The sequence below is a fragment of the Bos taurus genome, chromosome 18, assembly GCF_002263795.3.
Source record: "Bos taurus isolate L1 Dominette 01449 registration number 42190680 breed Hereford chromosome 18, ARS-UCD2.0, whole genome shotgun sequence".
NCBI classification, from domain to species: Eukaryota; Metazoa; Chordata; class Mammalia; order Artiodactyla; family Bovidae; genus Bos; species Bos taurus.
Genome location: NC_037345.1, coordinates 34,875,131 through 34,898,284, shown reverse-complemented (window position 1 = coordinate 34,898,284; position 23,154 = coordinate 34,875,131). Strand labels below are relative to the sequence as shown.

General features: G+C 52.8%; 1 protein-coding gene across 12 annotated transcripts; it reads right to left on the bottom strand.

Moving 5' to 3' along the window:
- Positions 1-3,475: 3,475 nt before the first annotated feature.
- Positions 3,476-22,922, bottom strand: SLC9A5 (solute carrier family 9 member A5). 12 transcript variants are annotated; one of them, XM_005218543.5, is made up of 17 exons: positions 22,276-22,562; positions 19,000-19,302; positions 17,308-17,471; positions 17,083-17,161; positions 16,616-16,793; positions 15,713-15,933; positions 15,303-15,505; positions 14,989-15,078; positions 14,821-14,891; positions 13,975-14,104; positions 13,408-13,496; positions 13,122-13,248; positions 9,070-9,240; positions 8,486-8,555; positions 7,705-7,839; positions 6,764-6,815; positions 4,820-4,913 (listed from the first exon to the last, which is right to left on the bottom strand). In XM_005218543.5, the coding sequence occupies exons 1-17, from the start codon at positions 22,466-22,468 to the stop codon at positions 4,904-4,906; spliced, it is 2,286 nt and encodes a 761-aa protein (XP_005218600.1). In that variant the 5' UTR covers positions 22,469-22,562; the 3' UTR covers positions 4,820-4,903. The 12 variants fall into 12 exon arrangements, 6 of the variants coding, with proteins under 6 accessions (XP_015331218.1, NP_001192658.1, XP_024833921.1 ...); XM_015475732.3 differs by lacking the exons at positions 6,764-6,815; positions 22,276-22,562 and adding an exon at positions 22,843-22,922 and having other exon boundaries at positions 3,476-4,913; positions 19,000-19,282; NM_001205729.2 differs by lacking the exon at positions 6,764-6,815 and having other exon boundaries at positions 3,476-4,913; positions 22,276-22,468.
- Between the last annotated feature and the right edge of the window lie 232 nt (positions 22,923-23,154).

The window sequence follows — 23,154 nt, the reverse complement described above, 5'->3', positions numbered from 1 at the left end:
GTGGCTGCGAGTAAGGAGGCTTGGGGTTACCGTGCTCCATCCCCAACCCCCCGCAGGCCCTCTCATCCCACCCTCCTCTAGCTTCAGCGAGCATCAGGACCAGCCTTGGCTCCCTCCCCAGCTGTTTTAGAGCCGCCCCACTGAGTCACTGCCTCCAGCTCCCTCCCTCCCCTTCTGCTGCCCACTGTCTGCCCACCCCCACCCTAGCCAGGCCCCCTGTGAGCCCGAAGAGCTGGTTAGACCTGCTGGCCGACACATGTACCCCTCCAGAGCCAAAGACAAGAGGCCTCAAGCCACAGGCCATAGCTGACCCCAGCACCCCTGGGCACAGGCAGATAGATTCAGGGGCAGGGCCAGGCCTTGGTTTAGTCACTCTGCACAGAATGGGCATTGTAAGCCTTGTGAAGACAGAGACCATGTATTGCCCACTTCTGTATTTCTTGTATCTAGCACAGGGCCTGGAATAAATATTGAGGGGTGCCTGAGACTGGTCACACCAGCCCTGCCCTCCTGAGACTCTCCATTTATGAGCCAGATGTAAACCAGAGTCACAAATGGAAGCAGATTCAGAGGCTCAGTCGGAGAGGGCCACAGAAGAGGCAGAGAGTGGCAAGATGCACAGCCCCAGGATGGCAGAGAGACAAATAGAAATGGGGACAAACTGGGCCTAGTGGGGAACACTGGGGGCTGGGCCTGGAGCCAACCTGAGCCACTGACCACAGCAGGGTCTGTGGGCTGAGCTTGCAGGACTGAGCAGTGACTCATGGGGCCCAGTTCTGTGGCTCTCCTGGCAGCAAAATGTCCTCACAGCAGCCTTTTCCACTGAGATCATGATATGGGGATGGGCCTCCCTCCCCTGACCCTTTGCCAGCCAGCTTCACATTTCTTACCAACACGAGCCAATCAAAAATGGAGTGGGAGCTCTGTGCTTCTGTGGGCCTAGTGTTAAGAGAACCACAGTCATTGCCCTCATTCCACCCCAAACCTTCCCCTCTTCAGTACTGCCCTAGACAGCGAGGGTGACAAATACCCTACACCTTCCAGACCTCTCACCTCTAGCCTAAATAAGTTCTAAACTCCTTAGTGTGGCATTCAAAGCCATCCAGAGGCATAATCACAGCCTCCCTGTCCAGCTCTTACATAGGCCTGGAAAACTCACCTGATCACAAGTCTTGTCGCAATATGTCTCCCTGTTCCTGGAATGCCCAGGTGGCACAGTGGTAAAGGATCTGCCTGTCAATGCAGGAGACACAGGAGATGTGGGTTTGATCCCTGGGTCAGGAAGATCCCCTGGAGGAGGAAATGGCAACCCACTCCAGTATTCTTGCCTGGGAAATCCTATGGACAGAGGAGCCTGGCGGGCTACAGTCCATGGGGTCACAATCAGACACGACTGAGTATACACACATACACACACCTGGAATGCTCATGCTCATCCCTCCAGGTCAAAACCCTTCCTCCTTCAAGGCACTGGAGGTCATTCCCACCATCCTGCCTGGTCAGATGATGACTCATTTGCTCTTCTGCATCCCAGATGCCTGCCTCCCCTGGCTTTCTCACCCCCAGTCTGCTCATCTCTGACCAACCATTTTCTTGGAAGTCCCCCCATTCTTAGTCACCCAGCTCTAGGCCCAGGAGCCCCTCTGCACCCCTTTCCTACACTATCAGTTATGGATTTCATTTCTGAACCTTCCTAATCTAGTAATTTTTGAAGGATGTGGTCTCTGGGCCATCTTCTTCTGGAGAGCTGGTTCAGATTACAGATTTCTGGGCTCCCGTAGACAAGCTGAGTCAGAACCTTGGGGTAGGCCCAGGAATCTGTGTTTGACAAGCTCCCAGTGGTTCTGACACCAGAGTCTGAGAATAGCTGCCGGCTGTCTCCAACACAAGCACCTTCATATCCCTGGGCCTTCCAGCAGGTCTTCCATCTCTGGCCTTTCCTCCTACTGAGCTTTCCTCCTTGTGGGCTTTCAACCATCCTCCCCCCAGCACCAGCTACATTCATGCTCCCTACTGCGCATCACTGCCCACACTCTCTAGGTCACAATTCTCCCAGGCTGCCACCTCCGAAACTCGGCAGGGTCACCCCACCCAAGCCTTTGTGTCCTTGGCTGGCTCTCCCCAGCATGTCACCCCCTGCTCCTTGCTTCTCACTGTGTGTGCTCCAGATGTCTTTTATTCCTGCTGCTCTTCCCACCTGAAATGCACCCACATAGCTTCACCCATGCTGTCTGAGCCCCGTCACACACACACACACACTCATACCCCTCTCAAAGCTATCCCCCGCCCCCCCCCACTAGATCTCCTCGGGCCTCACAACACTTTCTATGCTCTTGGGCTTGTAATGTAACACCAACAATGACTAACATTTATAATCCTTTACCACGGGCCAGGCTGTGTACTAGATTCTTCTCATTTCATCGTCTAATCCAGACAGCTGCGGTATGAAATAAGCATCCCACTTAACAGATGAAGACACTGGAACTCGGAGAGATTATGTAACATGCCTAAGGTAACATCCTTAGCAAGGGAGGGCTGGGACCAGCTGCTCAGCCTTATCACAGCTGACTGTAAGCCGTGTGAGGGCAAAGCCTGAAAGTCATTCTTCCTTCTCTTCCCACATTCCCCAAGCATAAGTCAGAAAATAAGGCTGACTAAATGTGTAAGCATTGCAGTGTGTTCAGGGTTTCAGATCTGTAAGGATGAACGACAAATTGGTGATTACCTAGGGCTCAGCAGAGGGTGAGGAGTGAATGCCGACAGTACAGAGTTTCTCTGGGAGATGATGAAACTGTTCCAAACTTAGCTTGTGGGGAGGGTTGCACAACTCTGTGAATATGTTAGAAAACCACCAAGCTGTACATTTTAAATGGGTGAATTTTATGGGGGGTGTGTGTGTGTGAGGTATCAATAGAAAGGCCCAGTGGAAACTGGGTCTGCTGTCATCAGGGATTTCTATCCCTAGATGTTTCTGGACCCCACACTCTCCAATTTGTATCAGAAACAGTCAGGGTAACCAGCTCCCTTGAGATTGTTCTCCCACCCACCATGTGTGGAACACATCTTTTCATTTGTCCTACCCCTCCCTCCTGGCATTGGAGGAATGTTTATCTGGTGCCAGTGTGTGTTGGCTGCATCTTTGGGTACCTTGGCATCTGACCTCTGGGGTCTTTCTTTCTGCAAGTCATTCCCATTTTGTGGACTCCCAGTTCTGTGACCCCCTGCACAGAGAACAATCCCCTGGACTTGCTGCAGGCTTCCTGTAAGGTGTTGTAGTGGGAAAGAATGGGAGCAGAGGGAGGGAGGGCCGTAGGGCCTAACACTCCTGCCCAGGACCTCCTCCCCCCACCCCCCACCACCCATATCTGGGAAGCCCTGGGGCATGGTGTAGAAAGTTTCCATCTCCCTCACCACATGCCCTCTTGCCCCCTTCTCACACCTCAAAACACCCAGACACCTGGGCGCAGGACACACATCCATCTGAAAGATGTTTAATGTATCTTAGGTCCAAGGTACACAATTCGGGGCAGGTGCTAACCCCAGGAAAGTCACCTGCCACCCAGTCAGCCCCCTTTCCATTATAGTCAGGCCTCCCGTCCCAGAGCAGTGGAGCAGTGATCCTGGGATACCTAGCTCCTTTCCTGTTCAGGAAATAACGAGACAGTGCAGAAGGCCAGAGGCCACCATCTCCCCTCCTCACAAATCTCAGACCCAAGGATCTGAAAGGTCCAAAGCCAGACGCAGAGCAGCAGATCCCCAGAGTGATGCTGGCTAGGAAGCAGCCGTGACCCGAAGCCTGGCCCAACCCTGTGGCCTCAGTCCTGGAAATGGAGGAACTATTGCCCCAGAGACTGGCAGCAAAGGGAGGAAGATAAAGCAAGGAGTGGAGACAGATTCCCACTGCCCCAAACCAAATGGCTGTGGGTAGCTGAGCCAACAGGGCAGCAAAGCCTGCTGCACCTCCCAGCCCAGTCCCTCTGAGGACCAGCCCCTCGTGGAGCCTCACTGCCAGGGTACTGTCCTTTAGCTGACGCTGGGGCAGGGTGGAGTGCAGGACAGCCCAGTGTCAGCTGAGGAGAGATGCCCTTGCTTGGGGGACAGGAACTGCTCCCAGGATGACCCGCTGGGGAAGGGGCATCAGCTCCCCTTGTCTCTGGGCCTTGCCTCTAAAACGTCTAGACTGGGTCTTGAACCAGAGTTAGGGCCTTATTGAAAGGGAAGGTGGCAGGAGTTTAGGAACAAGGAGGGTGGTGAAAAGGGTTCCTGTGAGGACCAGCCCAGGAGACCCTTCTGACCCGCCCCAAGGGAGCCCAGCTGCTACTTTCAGTCCAGGCTCCTCTAACCCCATGTCCGGTTGAGTGGGCTCCTCCGCTCATTGTGCAGGGAAGACTTCCAGGGGGTCTCTGGCCCCCTGCTCCTCCCCAAGTGTCTGGGCTACAGCCGGCCGCCTTTGTTGAAGTGGATGCACCAGTGGGAGTTGGCGGTGCCCGGGCTGAGATGGGTGTGGTCCTCGTGTCCCATGAGGGGCTGCAGCTCCTGCTGCCGGGGGATGTCAGCGCTGCTCTCACTGCGAGAACGGCCCGCCTTGGCCAGGCTCGGGGGGAAGGCGAAGCAAGAGCGAGGATCAGAGGAGAGGGGCAGCTTGAGAGGGGCCTGGGGCTCTTCTGGGGCCCGTGGGCGGGGAGGCAGGCGGGTCATCGTTGGGGCCTGAGTACATGGCGGGGATGCCAAGCTCTCCAGGGATGAGATGCTCTGGTTCCAGCCTGTCTGCATGTCCACGGGCACAATCTTGGTGGTTTCTGAGGACACGTAGACGGCCAGGTCCCCCTGTGCACTCTTCCAGGGCAGCTCCTTCTCCGCACAGGTTGGGGATGGGGGGATGATGCGTGGGCTGGGGCACACCTCAAGGCTCCCTGGGGACAGAGCACACACGCACTCATTGCCAATCCAGTGGACACTGTCTCAAGTATAAGCACAGAAGTTCATTTTGCAGTTGCCATGCAGCATCCATTTGTGCAGTTACTGGATGCACGCCTGGCCAAAGGGAAGCACCACAGCTGGGTCTGCTCCCCACTGTATCCCCAGCACCTAGCACAGGACTGAGCATGTAGCAGTTTCTCAACAAATACCTACTGAACAAATGAAAACAACTAGAACAAGACAAAGCGAGAGCAAGGCAGGAAAAAACCCATCTATGATCAGCCCTCAGCCAACTTGCAGTGCCAGGCTTAAACCACATCCTGCTGGGCCCCCGGCCCAGGGTGAGGAAGATCTCGAGGCTTGGCCACTGTGCTCCTTGCCTGAGTTCCTACCACAGCCCTTTGGTGGGACAGAGTCCAGGAGTCTGAGCTCACAAAAAATTAATAAATAGGCTAAAGCTGAGCCACAAATGGGATGCCAGAGCACAGAGGATGTGAGCCGAGAATCCCAGAAGTGCTGGCAGCCATAACGGAAGGCTCAGCCACAGCATTATAGAAAGGCTGAGGCTCTGAAAGAGGAAAGCAGGGAAGAAGCAGCCCTCTGGCTATCTACCACCCTTTGATCTCCAAAGTCAAGCTCAGTACCTTGCATATAATAGGTGCTCAGTATGTGTCTGCTCACTGATAAAGTCCTGAGCAGTCCTGTGAACTTGACTTCAAATGCTCCATGTTATGAAATGTATTGATGCTGTGACTGAGAGTGAAACTACCTCCCTGGAATGCTGTATTAAATTTTAACAACAAAAAAACTTCAGTGTTCACCTTTAGAGGATGCCAGGTAACTATTGGTCTGAAAACTGATAAGGGAAAGGAAAAATTCAAGCATTTATCCATTCTTCCCTATATGAACTGTACCTCAGACTGACTAAGTAATTGATGAGGGAAGGCTTTTTTTTTAATACAAGAATTCCTGCTAATCAATGCAAACAAAAAATAGACATAGAATATCAGCATTGCGCAACCTGGAATGAACTGTTGGATGTGGCAGTGATGACCAGTGACTGCAAGACCACCTGATGAAAAACTGACAGGGACTTTGATAATGGGTGGCTCAGGCTAACAACAACTGAAGCCAATAGTCAATACTAACCTACAAAAAGAGAGACAGCCAGATGGTGTATGCTCCCTAGTGAGATGCAGTGGGAGGTATAACATCACCACCTATGGAGTATGCTTATCAAGTCTGATCTAGGTTTAATTACTGATTTGAAGGAAATATAAAGGTCAGTGAAACAGACATATTAAATGATGCTTAGGGGATGCAATCAGCAAAATCCAGACAAGGAAAGACGGGGACAAATAACCAAGTTATTTCAATAAATACAGTGCAAGGAAAGAAAGTATGGTGGGGGGACCTGTAAATCAGGGTTTTTCAAACTTGACACTGTCACAGGTAGGAGCAGAGACTTCGCTGTAGGGAGCTGTCCTGTGTGTTGTAGGGTGTTTTAACAACATCCTTGGCCTCTACCCACACATCACAGAGGTACCCTGCCCGCTGTGACAACACAAGATGTCTCCAGACAGTACCCTAGGGCAGGGGTCCCCAACCTCCAAGCTGGGGACCGCCACCTCCTGTCAGATCAGCAGCGGCACTAGATCAGAAACAAAGTGCACAATACATGTAATATGCTTGACTCATCCACACCCATCCCCCGTCCGTGGACAAAATGTCTTCCATGAAATCAGTCCCTGGTGCCAAAAAGGTTGGGGACCGCTGCTCTAGGGGACAAAATCACTATTACTACCTCCTTAAGAATCAGTGTTATAGGTTAAAAGAGACTTACCCACCAAATTTCATGTGTGGGTCTTTGTCTGGATTTTTATTTGAACAACCTACTGTAAAAATAAATGAAGACAATCAGGGAAATTTGAACACGGACTGATACCTGATAACAAAGATTTTGGATATGATAATGGTATTGTTATATTTTTAAGAAGGATCCTTATCTTTTAGAGATACTTGCTGAAGTATTTAGCAATAAAGTGGTATGATATTTGCAATTTGCTTCAAAAGAATCCAGTGAAGAGAGGGGCATAGTGAAGGTGTAAGTGAAATAAGATCAATTAGGAGTAGGTAATTATTGAAGATGGGTGGTAGAGAGATGGGAGTTTATTCTACTATTCTGTCTACTGTTTATTTTGAAATTTTCTATAATAGGATGTTTTTTAAAAGACACCTGAGAATTCTTGAGCCAACTGGCAGTGGAAGTTAGCATTCTGAGTTCATTAGGTCTCCACATACGGAAGCACATATATGTTGGTTTTTATCTACAGTAGTGCCATTTTGATGAATGCAGGCTCCTCTCTCAGGTCCAGCTGCCACCCTTACTGGGGGCTGTACCTGAGGGCTGGTGTGCTGAGCATGGGTCACAGCGGAACCTGGTGTTAGGTTTGCTTGTCACCTTGTGTCTCTCGCCAGAGTGTAAAGGGAGGCAAGTGAAATGGCTGTGAGCTTTGGAATCAAATTCTGGTTCTGCTGATTTCTAGACAAGTCCCAAGTTCCTCTGAGCTCAGTTTCGCCATCTTGATTGTTGTGAGGATTGAATCAGATCATAGATGTCAGATGTCTGACATAAAAGAAATGCTGAGTAAATGCTGGTTGATGAATGAATGAGCAGATAGGTGGAGTGACTGTCTGGAGTAAAGGCCATCAGCAAAGGGGGAGGAAGCCAACTGCGTAGCTCCAGTTTGCTCCAGAGGGAGGCAGGCAGGAGGAAGCCATTACCTGAGACCTTGCCCTCTTGGAGAACCTCACTGGTGGCCCGAGCCACAAAGATGATCCCTTCGTCATCCTCCTTCTCTGTCTCCGAACTGTCGCTGTCCTCCTCCTCCTCAGACTCCACGGTTAAGATCACAGCAGCTAGACAGGGACAAGAGCTGAGTGGGATTGGCCAGTCCAGCAGCTGCCTCTTTGTACCGCCCGGAGCCCAACCCCTTGTCCATCTAGGCAGAGCCCCACTGTTGGTACAGACACCTATTTTGTCCTGTGGCTGTTACAGCACGGGCCTAGGGGGGGTGGGGGAGCTTGAGAGGAAGGGGCGTGGGGCTCCAGAGCCCCAGGAGGCAACGAAAGACAGATCCTCAGAGGAAGCCATCAGGGAATCACACTTCCCGGCACCTTCATCTTCTCTCAACCCCAGATCCCATTGTCAACTGGAAGCATAAACATCTGGAAGGCTGGAAGGCCCATCAGCGTGCAGCTCTTCTAGGCCCCTGGTTTTACTGCAGGGACACTGGACCCCAGGACCCACCCATCCTTCAAAGCCCAGACCAGGCTCCATTTATGACACATTCTCTAGGTCCTCAGGGTCTGTAGCCTGGAGTTAACTCTCAGGTGTCACAGACGTCTAGTAACTGCTGAGACCTGTCCATCTAGTTCTAAGGGGAAGAGCCCCAGCTCATGACATTGAGTGCTGTGCAGAGGAGGTCCTTCAGGCTTCCAGTCGATGGGCCCCTGCCCTTCCCCTCCCCATCCCATCCTCACCACCACCCCACTCCCTGCTTGCCTGTGTCATGGAAGCCCAGGTCTCGAGGAGGTTTCCCGTTTGTAGCCTCAGTGTTAGCCACGCCATCCTTCTAAGGACCAAAAAAAAAAAAAAAGTCCTAAGCCTCTTGCCCTGACTCCAAACCCCAATCCTGTCATCTGGTGGGGTCAACAAGAAGACAGGTCTTCCTGATGCCACACAGAAGGGAATCTGCGTCAGTTACAGTGGTTCTATCATCCCTTGACCCCCCACCCCCAGCAAGTGTTGTAGAGTCTGATGGCCCCAGCAGAGATGCTCAGTACATCAGCCTTGGCTGAATAAGAAATTCATGGAGTCCCCGCACCCCTTCCCCAACAAGGAATCTGCCTTTTTCCTGCTCACTCCACCTCTGGTAGGTGGTCCTGCTGCCTTGGGCAGGTGACCACAAGAGGCTGCTCTCCCTCTGAAGGCTTCACCTTCCCCTCTGGGGATCCAGGAAGATGCAAAAGAGAACCCAAGCGGCTGCAGCCCCCAGGTCCCTGAGGCTGGATTCCAAAACCTGTGAGCTCAAAACTACATGCCATCAGCCTGCAGCTGCAAACAGGAGTCCTAGAGAAAGCACATGCCTTCTTGCGGCTGGCCTTGCGGGGTCGTGGCTTGCTCTTGGTGAAGCAGATGTTGTGCTTGGTGGACTTAAAGGACTCCAGCCGCCGCTTCATGTTCTGCTGGAAGACCTCCTTGTCCTGGCGCTCCTGCGCGTCCTCAGAGATGAAGTGGCGGCTGCAGCTGGCTTTGTACTGGCAATGACAGCCCCACCTTGCCATGAGGCTGGATGTCCTGCCTCCCACAGGAACCCCACACCACAGCCCCAAGTTCACCATTGCTCCTACCAGCCCGCTGTTTCCACAACTAGCCATGGAGTGAGAAAAAAAAAAAAAAATTAAAAATACAATAGAGACCCAGCCAAACTCTATATTCTCAGTTCTTTATCCCAGAACCTACTCCCTCAAATTTGGCTTTTCTTATCCCCTCTTGCCCTCTCCCAGTTTTCTCAGATGTGAAGTGACAAGACACAGGGGATCCTGTGTCCTGTCCTCAGGGCTACCATGAAACCAAGGCAGGCTTTTCCTTCTTTGCACCTCAGTTATCTGAGCCTAGTCCACATGCCTGGCCCATTTGCCTTGTGACAACACAGGACTCTGTCCAGCTGGCCCTCCCCACTTGGCCCTTTCTGCAGCTACCGCCATGACTCCTCAGGCTGCAGGAACTTCCGTGACTATCTCTTGTGCCCAGTTCAGTACCACTCCCATCATCTGCTCTTTCCAAGCCTTCCTCCTGTAAAGACCAAGCCCACTACACTCTCACCTAACCTGTCTCCACCTCTGGCCGTGACTGCTTAGCAGCCTTTTCATTACCTCCTGGTAATTTCCCGAAGTACCACCCATGTATTCCCAATCATTCTTGTCCTGCGGCACACCCCCAGGCTGGACTCTTTCCTTTACCCTTCATATTTTCTGCTTCCCTGAGCCAGATCTAAGAATCCCCTCTAAGTCTCCTCCCAACTTCCCTCTTCTACACACTGATGCAGGGTGGGTGGGTGCAGAAGCCCAGCTCCTTCACAGGGCTCCTCACTCCCCACTCCCCACCTCCATCAGTTCCCTTCTCTCCATCAGTTCCTCCCTCCCAGTCCTCCACTCTTGCATCTTCAATCTTTCCCTGGCCACCAGCCCCTGCCTCTGCTTTTAGACCTGTTCCTGCCCTTACCTCCTTGAAAAACGCCTTTCCATTGACACCATTGCCTTGCTTTTACTGCTAAACCTTTACACTTACATTCTGACACTTCCCCTAGTACCCATTAATTCCTTGAATGTCAGAAATACAGCTGGGATGGGAGCAAGGGGGGTTGCCTGACTGCAGCACCACTGTGCAGCTTTCTGACCAGTCATCAGTACCTTGGCCTCTGGTTAGGCAACATTCGTGCAAAGTCCAGCCCTCCTCTTGCCCCAGGCCTCCGAGACAGCTCTGAAGGGCATCAGCTACTGCCCCTCCAAGGGCTCCTTCTCTCTCCTCCTCTGCTGGCTCCCCTCCCTTTTCTTCCATGTGCATTCCCCAGCATTATCCTTGGCCTCCTCTCTCATCTCAATGCCCTCCCCAGTGAAAGTATCAACTCTCTCAGCGCCAGCCAACCCAGTGATAAATCTGTGCTTCCCAGACACCAGCCATCAGACCAGCTGCATTTCAACCCCCTCAAGGGGCTTATTAAGAGCAGATTCCTCATCCCACTCCACTAGTCAGACCCTGCAGGAGGTGAAGCCAGGAATATGTATTCTAGTAAGCTCCCCAGGAGATTCTGATGTAGCCAGGCCAGGAAACCTCTGCTGTAGATTGCTTCCAAATCTTTTTATCTCCAGCCTGTCTGTCTCTTTTAAACTATAATCTTGTGTTTCTAACTGTATACTAGACACTTCTGTCTCTAATGATATTTCTGTGAAGAACATGAGGAATTATGGATTGCGTGCTGGCATAACTAAGTGGATTTAGAACTGGTTGAGTAACCATACCCCCAAAATTCTTGATCCAGGTCAGTCTGGAGGAAAGTCTTTAGTAGCAGACCACAGGGCTCTGTCCTCAGCTCTATCATGTTCATTTTTATGTTGATTTTGATGAATACAGAGTTAACAGGTTTAACAGAATTTTATATGATGGGAATCTGAGGAGATTTTTGGTGACCAACATGGGATCCAAACGATGGAATGATGGGCTAAATCAAATAAAATGACATTTAACAAGGATAAGCACAATCATAATCCAGTTTTTTTTTTTAGTCGACTACACAAGAACAGGTTGGACCAAACCCATTGACCAATCTTACATACACACACACACATCAACAGCCCGCCAATCATTAGGTATCAATACTTCCTAATGTAATATAATAAGAAATACATAGCACAGCTATCAAATGTTCCTGAATACAACCAGGCCTCTCGATTGAACTACCAAGAAATACAGGGTACCAAGGATAACATGTCAGATACCACCTCTGGAATACAATCAGCAAAATTGGTAAAATGGAGAATTTTCTAAGACGATCTATCCAGTTTCTTTAGTAAATAAAAAGGAGGGAAAAAAGGAAGAAGAAACTATTACAAATTAAAAAAAAAAAAAAGACATACTTACTAAAAGTGCAAAGTGTGGACTCTATTTGGATCCTGACTTGAACAAACCAGATGGAAAAAGATATGTATTGAACTCTGGCTGGATATTTGAGGTGATGTGAGAAGGAGTCACTGTTACTTGTTGTATGTGGTAATGGTACTATGGCTTTTTTGAAAAAAAAAAAAAGAATTATTGCCACCTAGAGATACATATGGAAATATTTAGAGATAATATGCTGTCTGGAGTTTGCATTAAGATTAAATAAAGTGTAGATAGGGTGTAAGGGGGAATTATTGGAGCTGAGTGATGGTTAAATGAGTTTCTTTATTCTCTCTAGTTTTGTGAATGACTGAAATTTTCTATAAGAAAAAGTAAACAAAACCAAAAAACAAACAAAAGCTCCACAAGTTGGATGAGACAGGGTTTCACAGTCATTAATTGAGGAAGACATGGGGAGTAGGTTGCCTGATTGTACGAACAGTGTGAGGTCTCAGGGTGATGAGCCAGAGCTGGAGGGATCCTGGGCTGCGAGAAGAGAAAGGCAAGTTCCATAACTAGAAAAGTTAAAGGTCCCCTGTGCCTGGTCCTGGCCAACCACAACTAGCATAGCACCTCCATCTGGGGCCTCTTTGGCCACGGCAGTGAAAGCCTGGAATCCTAACCACTAGTCCACCATAGAATTCCTAGGGGCCTCATTTTTAACGGCTGAAGAAGACACACCAGGGACAGAAGCTGCTGGCCTGAAGGCAAGAAGGCCTCTGTGTGGAAGGAAGCTGTTTTGACATCTTTGCAGGCTTTTGCTCTGCAGAGGTGCAGAGAGTCAAATCAGGCCCAGAGGGAGCAAATTAAAGGGAAAGAATTCCCGTCTCTGTAGAAACGGCCTTGACTGTTAAAGCTGCCAAGAATGGTCACAGCTGGCTTCTCATTTCAGAAAGGTTCAAGGTAATGGCTTGCTGCCCCCTTGCGGGGTTGCCACGGATTCCTGCCTGGATGGGTTGGGCCTTTCCAACCCCGAGGCTTCACAACCTGAATGGGACTCACTCAAGTTACCTAAACTGGATGTCAGCCTCCCCCAGGTTAAGCTGCACCCACAGGCCTCCTTGGCACTCCTGCTTCTGTCTGTGACCCCCATCAAGCCCTCTATACCTCCTCTCCCCTTCCTGGCAGATTTCACAGTCCTCTGTGCCCCTCTTCCTTCCAGCCACCCAGCTCTAATCCGCAGTGTTTCACTCCAGCTTCCCAACTGGCTCTCCCGGCCTCTCAACTCACCCTGTCCAATTAGATCTGCTCTCTGCTACCAGAGAAGACATCCTTAAACCATCCTTGTAACAGGCCAACCTTTCTCAAAACAACAACAAAAACAAAACTAAAGGTTATAACCAACAAGATGAAGCCCATGCTCTTCAACCGGGCATCTACAGCTCTCCACAAGCTGGTGCCAGTTGCCTCTTGAGTCTTGGATCGCGGCCTCCCCAGACCTCACTCCCCCTCAGGACTCAGAGGCCCTGCCTGCTCTCACCCTGCGGCGCGGCTTGTAGAGGCCTCCGCAGAGCAGATGGTGCATCACCGCGTCCTCCCGGTCCCGGCCACTACGCACTGTGTCAATCACCTGCAGATCCAGACACGCTCCACTGCCACTCTCCCTCCTGCGGGCGGTGGGAACACGTGTGCTGGGGAGGGGCTGGGAGGCGCAGGCCAGGGGAAGGGCAGAAGCAGAGGTGCTCAGGGTCTTCCCCAGAAAGGATTCAGAGAGAGGGCCCAGTAGGAAGGAGCGTGGGGAAGCGGGAGAGGGCTCCAGGACTTACAGCAGGTTGGTGACGGAGGTCTCTGCCACAGAATTTCGGCTGGGCATGGAGGGCAGAGTGAGCCCAGTGGAGGACAAGACATGGCCTCCCTGCCGGGGCCATGTCAGAGGTCAGATGGCAGTCAGATGAAGGTGGCGCAGACAGAGGGGAACAAAAGGAGTAACACTGGTTAACACACTTTGCTCTCGATGTTCCAGGGACTGCGCTAGGTGCTTTTTTGTACTGCACCCACAAAACTCTGTGACAGAGGTACTCTTACTGTCGCTTTCTTTCAGTTGAGGAAACCGAAGCTCAGAGAGGATAAACGACTTACCCAAGGTCACAAGCCTGAGATGATAAGAATCTGAACCACGTCTGCTGACGCCAGAGTCCAGCTGTCTCCCACCTTTCTGCACTGCCCACTAGACTCTAAATGTCAGCGTCAGGCCGGGCTCGTTCCTGTAGCTGCCACTTCACAAGTCCATGGAGTCTACTGGGAATTTCCAACTCCCTGCTCAGGGCCTGCCTGCCTGCTTCCTGCCTTGCCCTGCTGGCCACCCACCCATTCTCCATTGTCTGCTGGCCCACCTGATCCACGAAGCTGATGGCGTCCCGGATGTTGAGTCTGTAATACACATCCCAGATCTGGTCCCGGATGCGGTAGGCTGAGCGACGCATCAACAGCTGACTCAGGTACTTCTTATCAAACTGCTCCCACCTACAGAGGATGCCAGGCCCCGTCCTGAGTGCTGGCCCTTCCTCAGACAGGGCCGGGGCACCGCCAGTGCGGGGCCCACATCTCTTGATGTGGGCATCGGTCAGGGAAAATCTGGAAGCTGGTCCCTGCCCTTACTGAACTGACAGCGCCTGACATTGACGAAGTTATGACATGTAACTATAAAATCGCAACCATGACAGGAACTACAAAGGATAATTATAGAGTATAATGGGGATTTGTCCTAGTCAGGGAAGCCTCCCTAAGGACATGATGCCTGTGGTAATATCTGAAAGATGAACAGAGAGGTTAAGGAGGCAAGATGGAGGGGAGGGAATGTTCTAGTAGAAAGAATAACGTGCAGAGGTCCCAGTGGCCAGGGCAGGGGGAGCATAGTGGGTCCTGAGTTTCTAAAACAGGGTTCATTTCATTGGCAGGCCGAGAGTCAAAGTCACAGCGGACCACAAGGCGGCTGGAGTCTGGAGGTGCCAGACCACGCAGTGCAGGGCCGGGCAGGCCTCACTGGGGAACCTTATCTTATCCTAAGAGTACGGGGACACCAGCACTGCCTGAGGGGCTTCAGGGACAGGTCACCCAGCCTGCGCCTTGATGTGACCCTTCTCAGAAGTGTGGCATGTCCCCCATGCTGCCCTGGCTGGGGGTGGTGGGGAGGGGGTGCTTCTGCTGCTGCTGAAGGAGCCTGGGGGCAGCTCCCTCACCTGTCCCTCCAGTAGTGATAGCCATGGTGCCCCACAACGTCCTCCACTGCAGCCAGAATGTGGTCAAAAGTCTAGAAGGGGGGTGGGTAGGGGGACCGGATCAGGACTCTGCTCAGAATAGGAGAAGGGAGAGAGGGACAGGTGGGGGCATGGGGTTCTGGTACCCACGTGCTCATGCAGCTCCTGGTTCAGGGTGGGTTTGTGATGCTCACTCCTCTTCACCTTCAGCCACTTGACCAGTGGCTTGATGGTCAGGCCCTATGGACAGGCAGCCGGTGAGCCCTGCCCTGGCCAATTCTCTGCTGCCTTTCTCTCCCTGCAGTTAGGCTTCAGCTTCCATATCTCCACCTCACTGCCCTCAGAGTCTGGGAAGTCAAGCCCCTGCAGCCCCCAACAGGAAAAGGAGCCCCTCTCCCATAGGCTCCAGGCCTCCCCAGGGCCTGCCAGACCCTCTCCCCATCCAGCCTCCTGGGTGCTCCCACCTGCACGATGACTGTGAAGAAGACCACCACAATTGTGGTGGCTACAAAGTAGTCCTTGGCAGGGACCTTGGTCCTGTCCAGGAGGATGACGAGAGCGAAGGCCACAGCCCCCCGCAGGCCCCCATAGGACATCACCACCTGGTCAATCTTGTCCAGAGGGACCAGCCGGAACTGATTCAGCACCCACGTCTGCAGGACTACGCCTACAGCAGGAGGGAGGCCAGTGGGAGCAGGGTGTTGGGAGTGGAGGGCACTGGCTGCAGCTGGCACCCAGTATCAGGGCTCAGGTCTGAAGGGCTGGGAGGGCTGAGCAACACTGGGAGGACAAGGATGTGGACTCAGAGGGCGAGATGAGCTGGGGTGGGGGGCAGGGGCAGGGGGGATAGGAAAGCAGAGGGTTCCAGCTATACCGAGGGCTCGGAAGAACAGGATGAAGAAGAGGGTGCCCAGCACCAGCCCAGAGTCCCAGGCCCACTTGGAAGAGTCCACGGCCGAGATGCCGAGCAGCATGAAGATGACGGTCTCCGCGCAGCTGGCTAGAGTCTTCATGGTGTACTTGACAGCTGTGCGGGACTTATGGGAGATGTTGGCCTCCACATACTTCTTACAGCCCAGGCCACACATAGTCACCCTGGGAGAGGAATGGAGAGTCAGGGCGATGAGGAGGGGCCGCAGGAAGCACAGCCTCTGGGGTCTGAGCATGCACAGGAGAGGATGCCCGTCACAGGATGTCAGACTCAGAGCCAAAGTGCAGCGAGGCATGGAGCCCGTCCCAGGCTGGTAGTGGTAGTCCTGGGCTAAAAGGGTCGGAATCGCCAGGCTTCCCACTCAGTGCCTTCTGGAGGGGAAGGCAGGGAAAACATGATCTGACTGGCACAGACTGCCTGAAGCACCTTTCAGAGTTCTGTGACCACCAGAGCCATGGCACCAAGCCTCAAAGTCCACGTTTGGCTCAGCCCACACACCCCAGAGAACACTTTGCTGCTAAGTCGCTTCAGTCGTGTCCGACTCTATGCGACCCCATAGACAGCAGCCCACCAGGCTCCCCCATCCCTGGGATTCTCCAGGCAAGAACACTGGAGTGGGTTGCCATTTCCTTAGGCACGGGAAAAATGGGTTCTGGGGGCCCAGGACAGTTCTAGAAGTGGGTCCTGTAATGTTCCCTGAGGTTTAGTGTCTCCCCTGGGAAATTTGAAGCTCCCACTCAGGGAAACCTATAGACTTCTCAAGGTCCTGCTTCTGTCTGTGTGAAGGGCAACCATCTCCAGCGCCCCCTCCCAGCTGCCTGCGTGCTCGGCGCCCACAGGACTCACGCAAGAATGGCAGAGAGCGAGGCCATTTCAGCGGTAAGGTAGGCTGCGTAGGCGAGGAGGAAGACCAGCAGCGGCTCGATGATGCGGACCCGCTTGGTGAAGCGTGTGGTCAGGGCCAGGAGGAAGGCAAAGACTAAGCCCACGGCTGCCCCGCCCAGACTGACCACAAACAAGGAGGCTGGGGGAGGAGTGGGTTGTCAGCATGACCCCTGGCTGGGACCCCTCCCGGGCCAACAAGACTGCTGCCTGGCGGGGAGTGGAGAAGGATGCCCACCATGCTCCCCAGGGGTCAGGAGTGCAGGAAAGCCCCTCCTTCTCGGGTTCTCAGGGCCCTGTTTCTCCGTGGAGGAGGGAAGGGAGGAATGAGGCACCCCAGCAGCATCCTCTGTCCAGACGCAGTGGGGGAGGGGCTCAGCAACCCGAGGGAGGCAGCCTCCGGCGCCCGCCGAGAAGGGGGAGATACTGACCGACTCCCTTCAGGTAGTCAGTGGCCCGCACGTTGGCAGAGCCCATCTCCACAAAAGAGTTGCAGACCTTGTACAGCACCTGAGTGAGAAGTGGTGCATCAGGAGTGATGATGGGGGAAGGCGGAGACCAGATTTCTTCCCCAGGGGATCTGGGGAAGGGTCTGAGCCTGGTCAAAAGCATGGCAGCGTGGGGTCGAGCAACGGCAGCCCACTGTGCACTCTCACCACGGTGACTGCATCGTTGAGCAGGGACTCGCCAAAGACGATGATAAAGAGGGTCTCGTTGACATGCACCTCCTCAAAGACAGCCAGCACGGCCACGGGATCCACTGCTGAGATGAGGCTCCCAAACAGCAGGAAGTCCAGCAAGCCAGCCTGCACTCTAGGGGCTTTCGAGGGACAGCAGATGGTGAGGTACTGAATTGCCTACAGCAGCCCCAGCAACAGGCCCAGACTGTTGAAACAAGGATGCCCTGAGAGGACTTGGGACGGTGAAGAGCGCGTCAGCCTGCAGGTCAGGAGACCTTAGGTCCTGAGCCTAAGGACTGTCTTTGCCACTTACCCGCTCTATGACATGGGCACTGTCACTGCCACCTGACTTCTCATAAGCCATACCTCCTCATATGCCTGCCTGACAAGACTGCTGCAGAAATCAAGCAGGGAAATGGCTACAAAAGCTCTGTGTAACCTGGAGAGTTAAGATGGCACTGACAAGAAAAAACTGAGCAACAGCAATAATAACCACCATCAGGTGGAAATAGGCTGCTGACTGGCTTTATTAGGAGAACAAAAGAGTGCCTTCTCCCACATCGTAGTTCTCAGCCTAAGGAAGGCAACATGCACAATTTTTAGCAGGAGCGGGAGGGGCTATCCATCCATGACGGCTGAATCAGTATGAAAAGCACCCACCACTGGTGGGACTCGAACATCCCGTGCAATCTCTGTGAACCTCAGTTTCCATTTCTACATACTGAGAATAATCATAATGTCTACCTCAGAAAGTTCCTTATTTAACCAGTGCCTAATACATAGGCACAGAGTCGGACACGACTGAAGTGACTTAGCAGCAATACATAGTAAGCACTCAGTAGTTATTACCTATTACTAGGATTACTATGATTATGGTCTGATGTTCTCCCCTCCCTTCCTGCACCCAAAGAGTTCACTGAACCCATAGAAAAACCAGGTTGGAGACCTGAGTGGAAATTGCAAACCTCCCCTTGCCCCTGGGAAGAAGTCTGAATTATCAACTTTCAAGGTTGAATGGATTTGGGGCCCAGAAAATGAGAAAGAAGGGAGCAGAACAGGGCAGCCTGAAGGCAAAGAGCTCAGTAAAATGACCCTCTCCTGCTAACCTTGGACCTGATATCAAATGAGTTTAAGGGCCTCTATTTCCTTGTCCATTAAATGGGATAAATGATACCCCCAGCAAGGTTGATATGAAGAGCCAGTGGGATGAGCAAAGAGAGAACACCCAGTGTAGTGTCTTGCATTCTGCAGACATATGATATGTATTTATTAAAATAATAAAAACAGAAAACCACCCTGATGTGACCTGGGCAGAGCCCTCAAAGGGATGTTGAGCTGTGCCTCAGGGGAGCCAGGCTGGCAGTGTGGTAACAGAGGGCAGGAGGAAGCAGGTGGTAATGCAGGCTTCCCAGCCTTGGCAGCCCATGCACAGCTGGGAGCCAGGCCCCTACTCAGCTGTCATCTGCAGAAGCCCAGAATCATCTGGCAGGGACCTAAACCAAGGCTGCAGGCCCATCTGGAGCACTGCCCCGTTGGGAAGGACCTAAGATGGAGGTCTCAGGGTATGGCTCTCGTCAACATAGGATCTTCAGAGCTGGAGGAGAAGGGAGCTGGGTGAGGAGTCTGGCAAAGCCCCCCACGGCTGGTCCACATTTTAGAGTCACTCACCCACAAGTCCAGCCTGCTGCAGGCCCCAGAGGGCAGCACCCGTTGTGAAGGCATTCCAGAGTGTGCCCACCACGGCATAGGTGAGGATGGCACCCAAATTGTCAAAGAACAGCCGGCTGGGCATGAAATAGCCCGAGTCCAGCACAATAGGAGGCAACAAGAAGAGGAAGAAGGTGCCTGGCTCCAGCTGGTACTCCGCTTTCTTGGCCACAGCCAAGACAATGCCCCCCAGTGCCAGTCCCAGCAAAATCAGCAGACAGCTCTCGGGGACCAGAGACGTCACCTTCCGAGACAAGTGAAACACTACAACACAAGAATAGGGCGGGAGGTGTCATCAATTTATGAAGCGCGCACACACACACACACACACACACACACACACGCACTGGCCTAAAGCCTTCCAGTCTTAGATATTTATTCAAGGTCAGGACCCCCAATCCTGGGACCAAGGAAGAAGAAATTCAGGACTGCTAGAATCTCCGGCCTCCAGAGCTTCAAACTCTCCACTGCAGCCACAGTTGTCTGTTTCTTAGTGCTCCTGTCATGGTAACCTAGGTCTCTGCTTACTTTTTCCACTTCTAAAAATACCCCATCCTCTCTACTGTCATCCTCAAAGGACCTCACCTTTTTCTGCTCTCCCTTATCCATTGTCGTTATTTGAACCTCAGCAAATAGTAGGTACATTTTTATGCATAACATAGTTGTAAAAATCAGGGCCTGTGGAGTCAGTCTCCCTGGGTTCAAAGCCTAGCTCTTTCATTTACCAGTTCTGTGACTTGGAAGCAAATATCTTCACTTTTTTTTTTAATTGTTGGGCCGGGTGTTAGTTGCAATATGCAAAATCTCCAGTTGCAGCTTGAGGGGATCTAGTTTCCTGACCAGGGATGGAACCCAGGCCCCTGACACGAGGAGCTCGGAGTCTTAACACTGGACAGTCAAGGAAGTCCCAGTCCCTTTTTGACTTGCAATTTTTTTCATCAGTAAAATGAGAATAAAGACAGTACTGATCTTGTAGGGTTGTTGCAAGGTTTAAGTAAGACGATCTGCTCAAAAGCAGTTAGCCCAGCGCCTTGTAGTAAATGCTCTATAAATGTTACCTTTTATTCTATTATTGTGTCCTGCCCTAGACCATAATGCATATTATACCTCCTAGGAGTACAGCAGATCTCTTAGCCCTGTGTGCTTTTTCATTATGTAGGCTCACTAAGGGCTCAGTAGTTTTACAAGCAATAGACTTAGCAGTTAGACCTCCAGTTCTTCTTGTGGCTCCATCCTATCCTAATTGTGTGATCTCAGGCAAATTATTTAAATTCCTGAACTTCAATTTCTTCTCCTGTAATATGGGGAAGAATAACCTTCACAGGGTGAGGATAAAAATGATATAGTGTGAATGTGCCTAGCAGAATGTCAGACACATAATAGAATCTCAACAAATGTTAATTCAATATGATTCTGGGGGAAAGTAATAACATATCTGACCCTTGGAAAGAAGAGGAGGTATGGAATGATTTTCTAGCACTATCACCACTCCTATCTTTGCCTCATCATATACTCTTTGGGCTTTCGATTGGGCCCTGGGCCAGGTGAGCTCTTCTCCCCAGACAATGCTTGGAGTGGTGGGTAGTGAGGGATACCTTGGTGTTAGGCTGTATGAGACGCAATGCTAAGACAGTGCCCTTTGGAAGCTGTACCCAGAGAGCCTAGGACAGTGCCTGGCCTGTGGTGGGATCTACCTAAATATTTGGTGAATAAAAGGGAAAGAAAAATCCTAGCAATGAAGCTGGGGGATGGTATTTCTGAACATTCTACCTCTCTCTCCCCACCCCTAATCCCTAGGATGTTTTTTTCTTTTTTTGGTTGATGAGAAAAAGGCTCTCTTCAACCTCTTCAACCTCCATAGGAGATGTCATCCAAGCTAGAAAAAGAACTATGATTTATGGGGAAAACTACAGCCATTGCTGCAAACCCTAAATAAGACAGGAACTCTCCACCTGGCAGACTTCTCAGCAGACCCAATTTTGGTTCCCAGATCTGAGGCTCCTCCCACCTTGCTCTCATTGCTGCCAGGCCCTAAGGTGAGCTCAGCCACAACTCTCCCCACACTCAGCCCTACCTTTGGTCCCCCTTTCCTCTACTTCAGGGACCTTATTCCATCCTTATCTCCAGAGCATGCATTAATCCCAGCACTGCCATCCAAAACCCTTCACAAAAGCCTGTTCTCTGACAGAACTAGGCTCCTTGAAGGCATTTCAAGCCCCGTTTTCCATTATTAATGGGCTGCCACGGCAGAGTGGAGAGCTCCTCTGTTCCTGCCCAGCCCCTACTCCCAACTGTGTCCCTGGGGGAAGGGGGGCAAACTCTAGACGGTGCGATTCCTATGTGAAGACTGTACTGGTGAGACTGGGAGTACAGGCTGTGCCAGCTTAGATGGGGAGTGAGTAGCAACGGCTCAGCTATAATTAGTCACCCCCACAGCGCAGTCTGCACAACAGGGAGAGGGAGGAGGGTCTCTGGTGGGAGGAGGGACCTCTGGCTGCTCAAAAGTGGGGAGGAAAGGGCAGAGGCAAGGAAAAGCAGCTCTATTCAAGAAAAGGAGTCTGAAGCACAGCCCTCAGTACTGTGCAGACTGAAGGAAATTAGATGTGTGAAAGCCTCTAGGGCAGGCAGCACATAGTAAGGCCCAATAAATGGAAGTTTCCCATACCCTGAAGTGGGAAGAGGTAGACTTGAATTGGAAGCGGGGGGGGGGGGGGGGGGGGGGGGACAGCTGGGCCAAGAAGGAGACATCTTTAGGGGATAGAGGTGGGTAGAGGAAAAGTGACATTTTAGCATCCCAAGAGAATGGGCATTTGGAGGTGGCCTGCAGGGAAGGCTGCTTCCTCGGGACCAGGATGCTGGGGTTTGCCAGAGAATACCATCCCCTCAATGACCCACACGCCCTGACTGCTGACAGGGGCTGGGGATTGGTGCAGGGGAGCCCAGACCAAAGAGCTGACTGCAAGAAGAGGGGAAAGAGAGGGCAAAGTAGGCTAGGGATAGGGTTGGAGAGCGCTGGGGCGGCCCTCTGAGAAGGCAAATCCTCAGGGCTCCCACGCGAGAAGGGGAGGAGGGGGATCCACAAGAGGAGGCGCAGAAACAAGGTGAGATCCCGGATTTGCGGAATCGGAACCTAAAGTCGGGGCACTCTGCAAAAATCTGGCCCGGATTTGGGGACTAGGGGTTGGGGGCGGGTCCGCTGCCCGCCGCCGGCCCTGGCGCACGCACACACGCACTCACCGATTTTAGCCAGGCTGGCCACCAGGATCCAGAGGGCTACCAAGTAGGGCGCCTCCACCTCGTGCCACTGCCAGCGGAAGAGCGCCAACCCTGGGGGAGGCTCACCCGGCGACCCCGGCTCCTGGGTGGGCTCTTCGGTTGCTCCTGCCCCCGCCAGGGGCAACCCGAGCAGCGGCAGTGCGGCGCGCAGCATCCTGCCGCCTGCCTAGCAGCCCTCCAGGCACCGCACGGCCGCCGGCCCCGTGTCGCCGCCGCCGCCGCCGCCGCCTACCGGCCTCCCCCGCGTCACAGGCACGTGGGGTCCGCTCCCCCCAATCCCGGCTCGGATACCCCCAACCCAGGTCCGGACTCCGAGACCCTGTCCCGGGCGGCCGTAGTCCGGACGCCTGCCCCTCCGCTCTAAACCAGTCTCGACTCTGGAAATCCCCCAGTGCATCCCTCCCCCACAAGCCCTGCAACCTAGTCCTTCAAGCCCGCTCCCTCAAACCCTCCCCAAATCTCCCCCGATCCGTATTCAGAGCTGTGAGCAGCCACAGTCCCCAAGGGGCACCGCCGGGTCGCACCCACCAGCGGCGACAGCCAGTCGCGGGAGTGACGGGGGTCTTCTGGATGGCGGGGTTCAGGCGAGAAGAGGGCGGCCCCGCCACCGAGAGTGCGGTCGGCGACTGGCAGACGGCCAGTACAGAGGCCGCGGACCCCGACGCTGCCCCGTGCAGACTGCAGGGGGCAGTGCGCCGTCGCCTTCAGCTCAGCCCTCTGGAGCCTACGACCCCTGCGGGCCCCGCTCTCAGACCAGAGCTGCGCACGCGCACTAGGCCCTTTTTAGAAAGCTGTGAGGGATAACTGTCCCCATCGTCCCCAGAAACCCCAAGGTCCAGA

Bases quoted from the DNA above. Each gene is read 5' to 3' on its own strand.
- SLC9A5 (NM_001205729.2), bottom strand. From the start codon at position 22,468: ATGCTGCGCGCCGCACTGCCGCTGCTCGGGTTGCCCCTGGCGGGGGCA. The intron at 13,249-13,407 runs GTAAGTCCTGGA...CACCGCCCGCAG, and splicing joins ACCTCCGTCACCAACCTGCT to GAGGGAGAGTGGCAGTGGAG. The intron at 4,914-7,704 runs GTAATGGCTTCC...CTCTGTCCCCAG, and splicing joins CCAAGAGGGCAAGGTCTCAG to GGAGCCTTGAGGTGTGCCCC.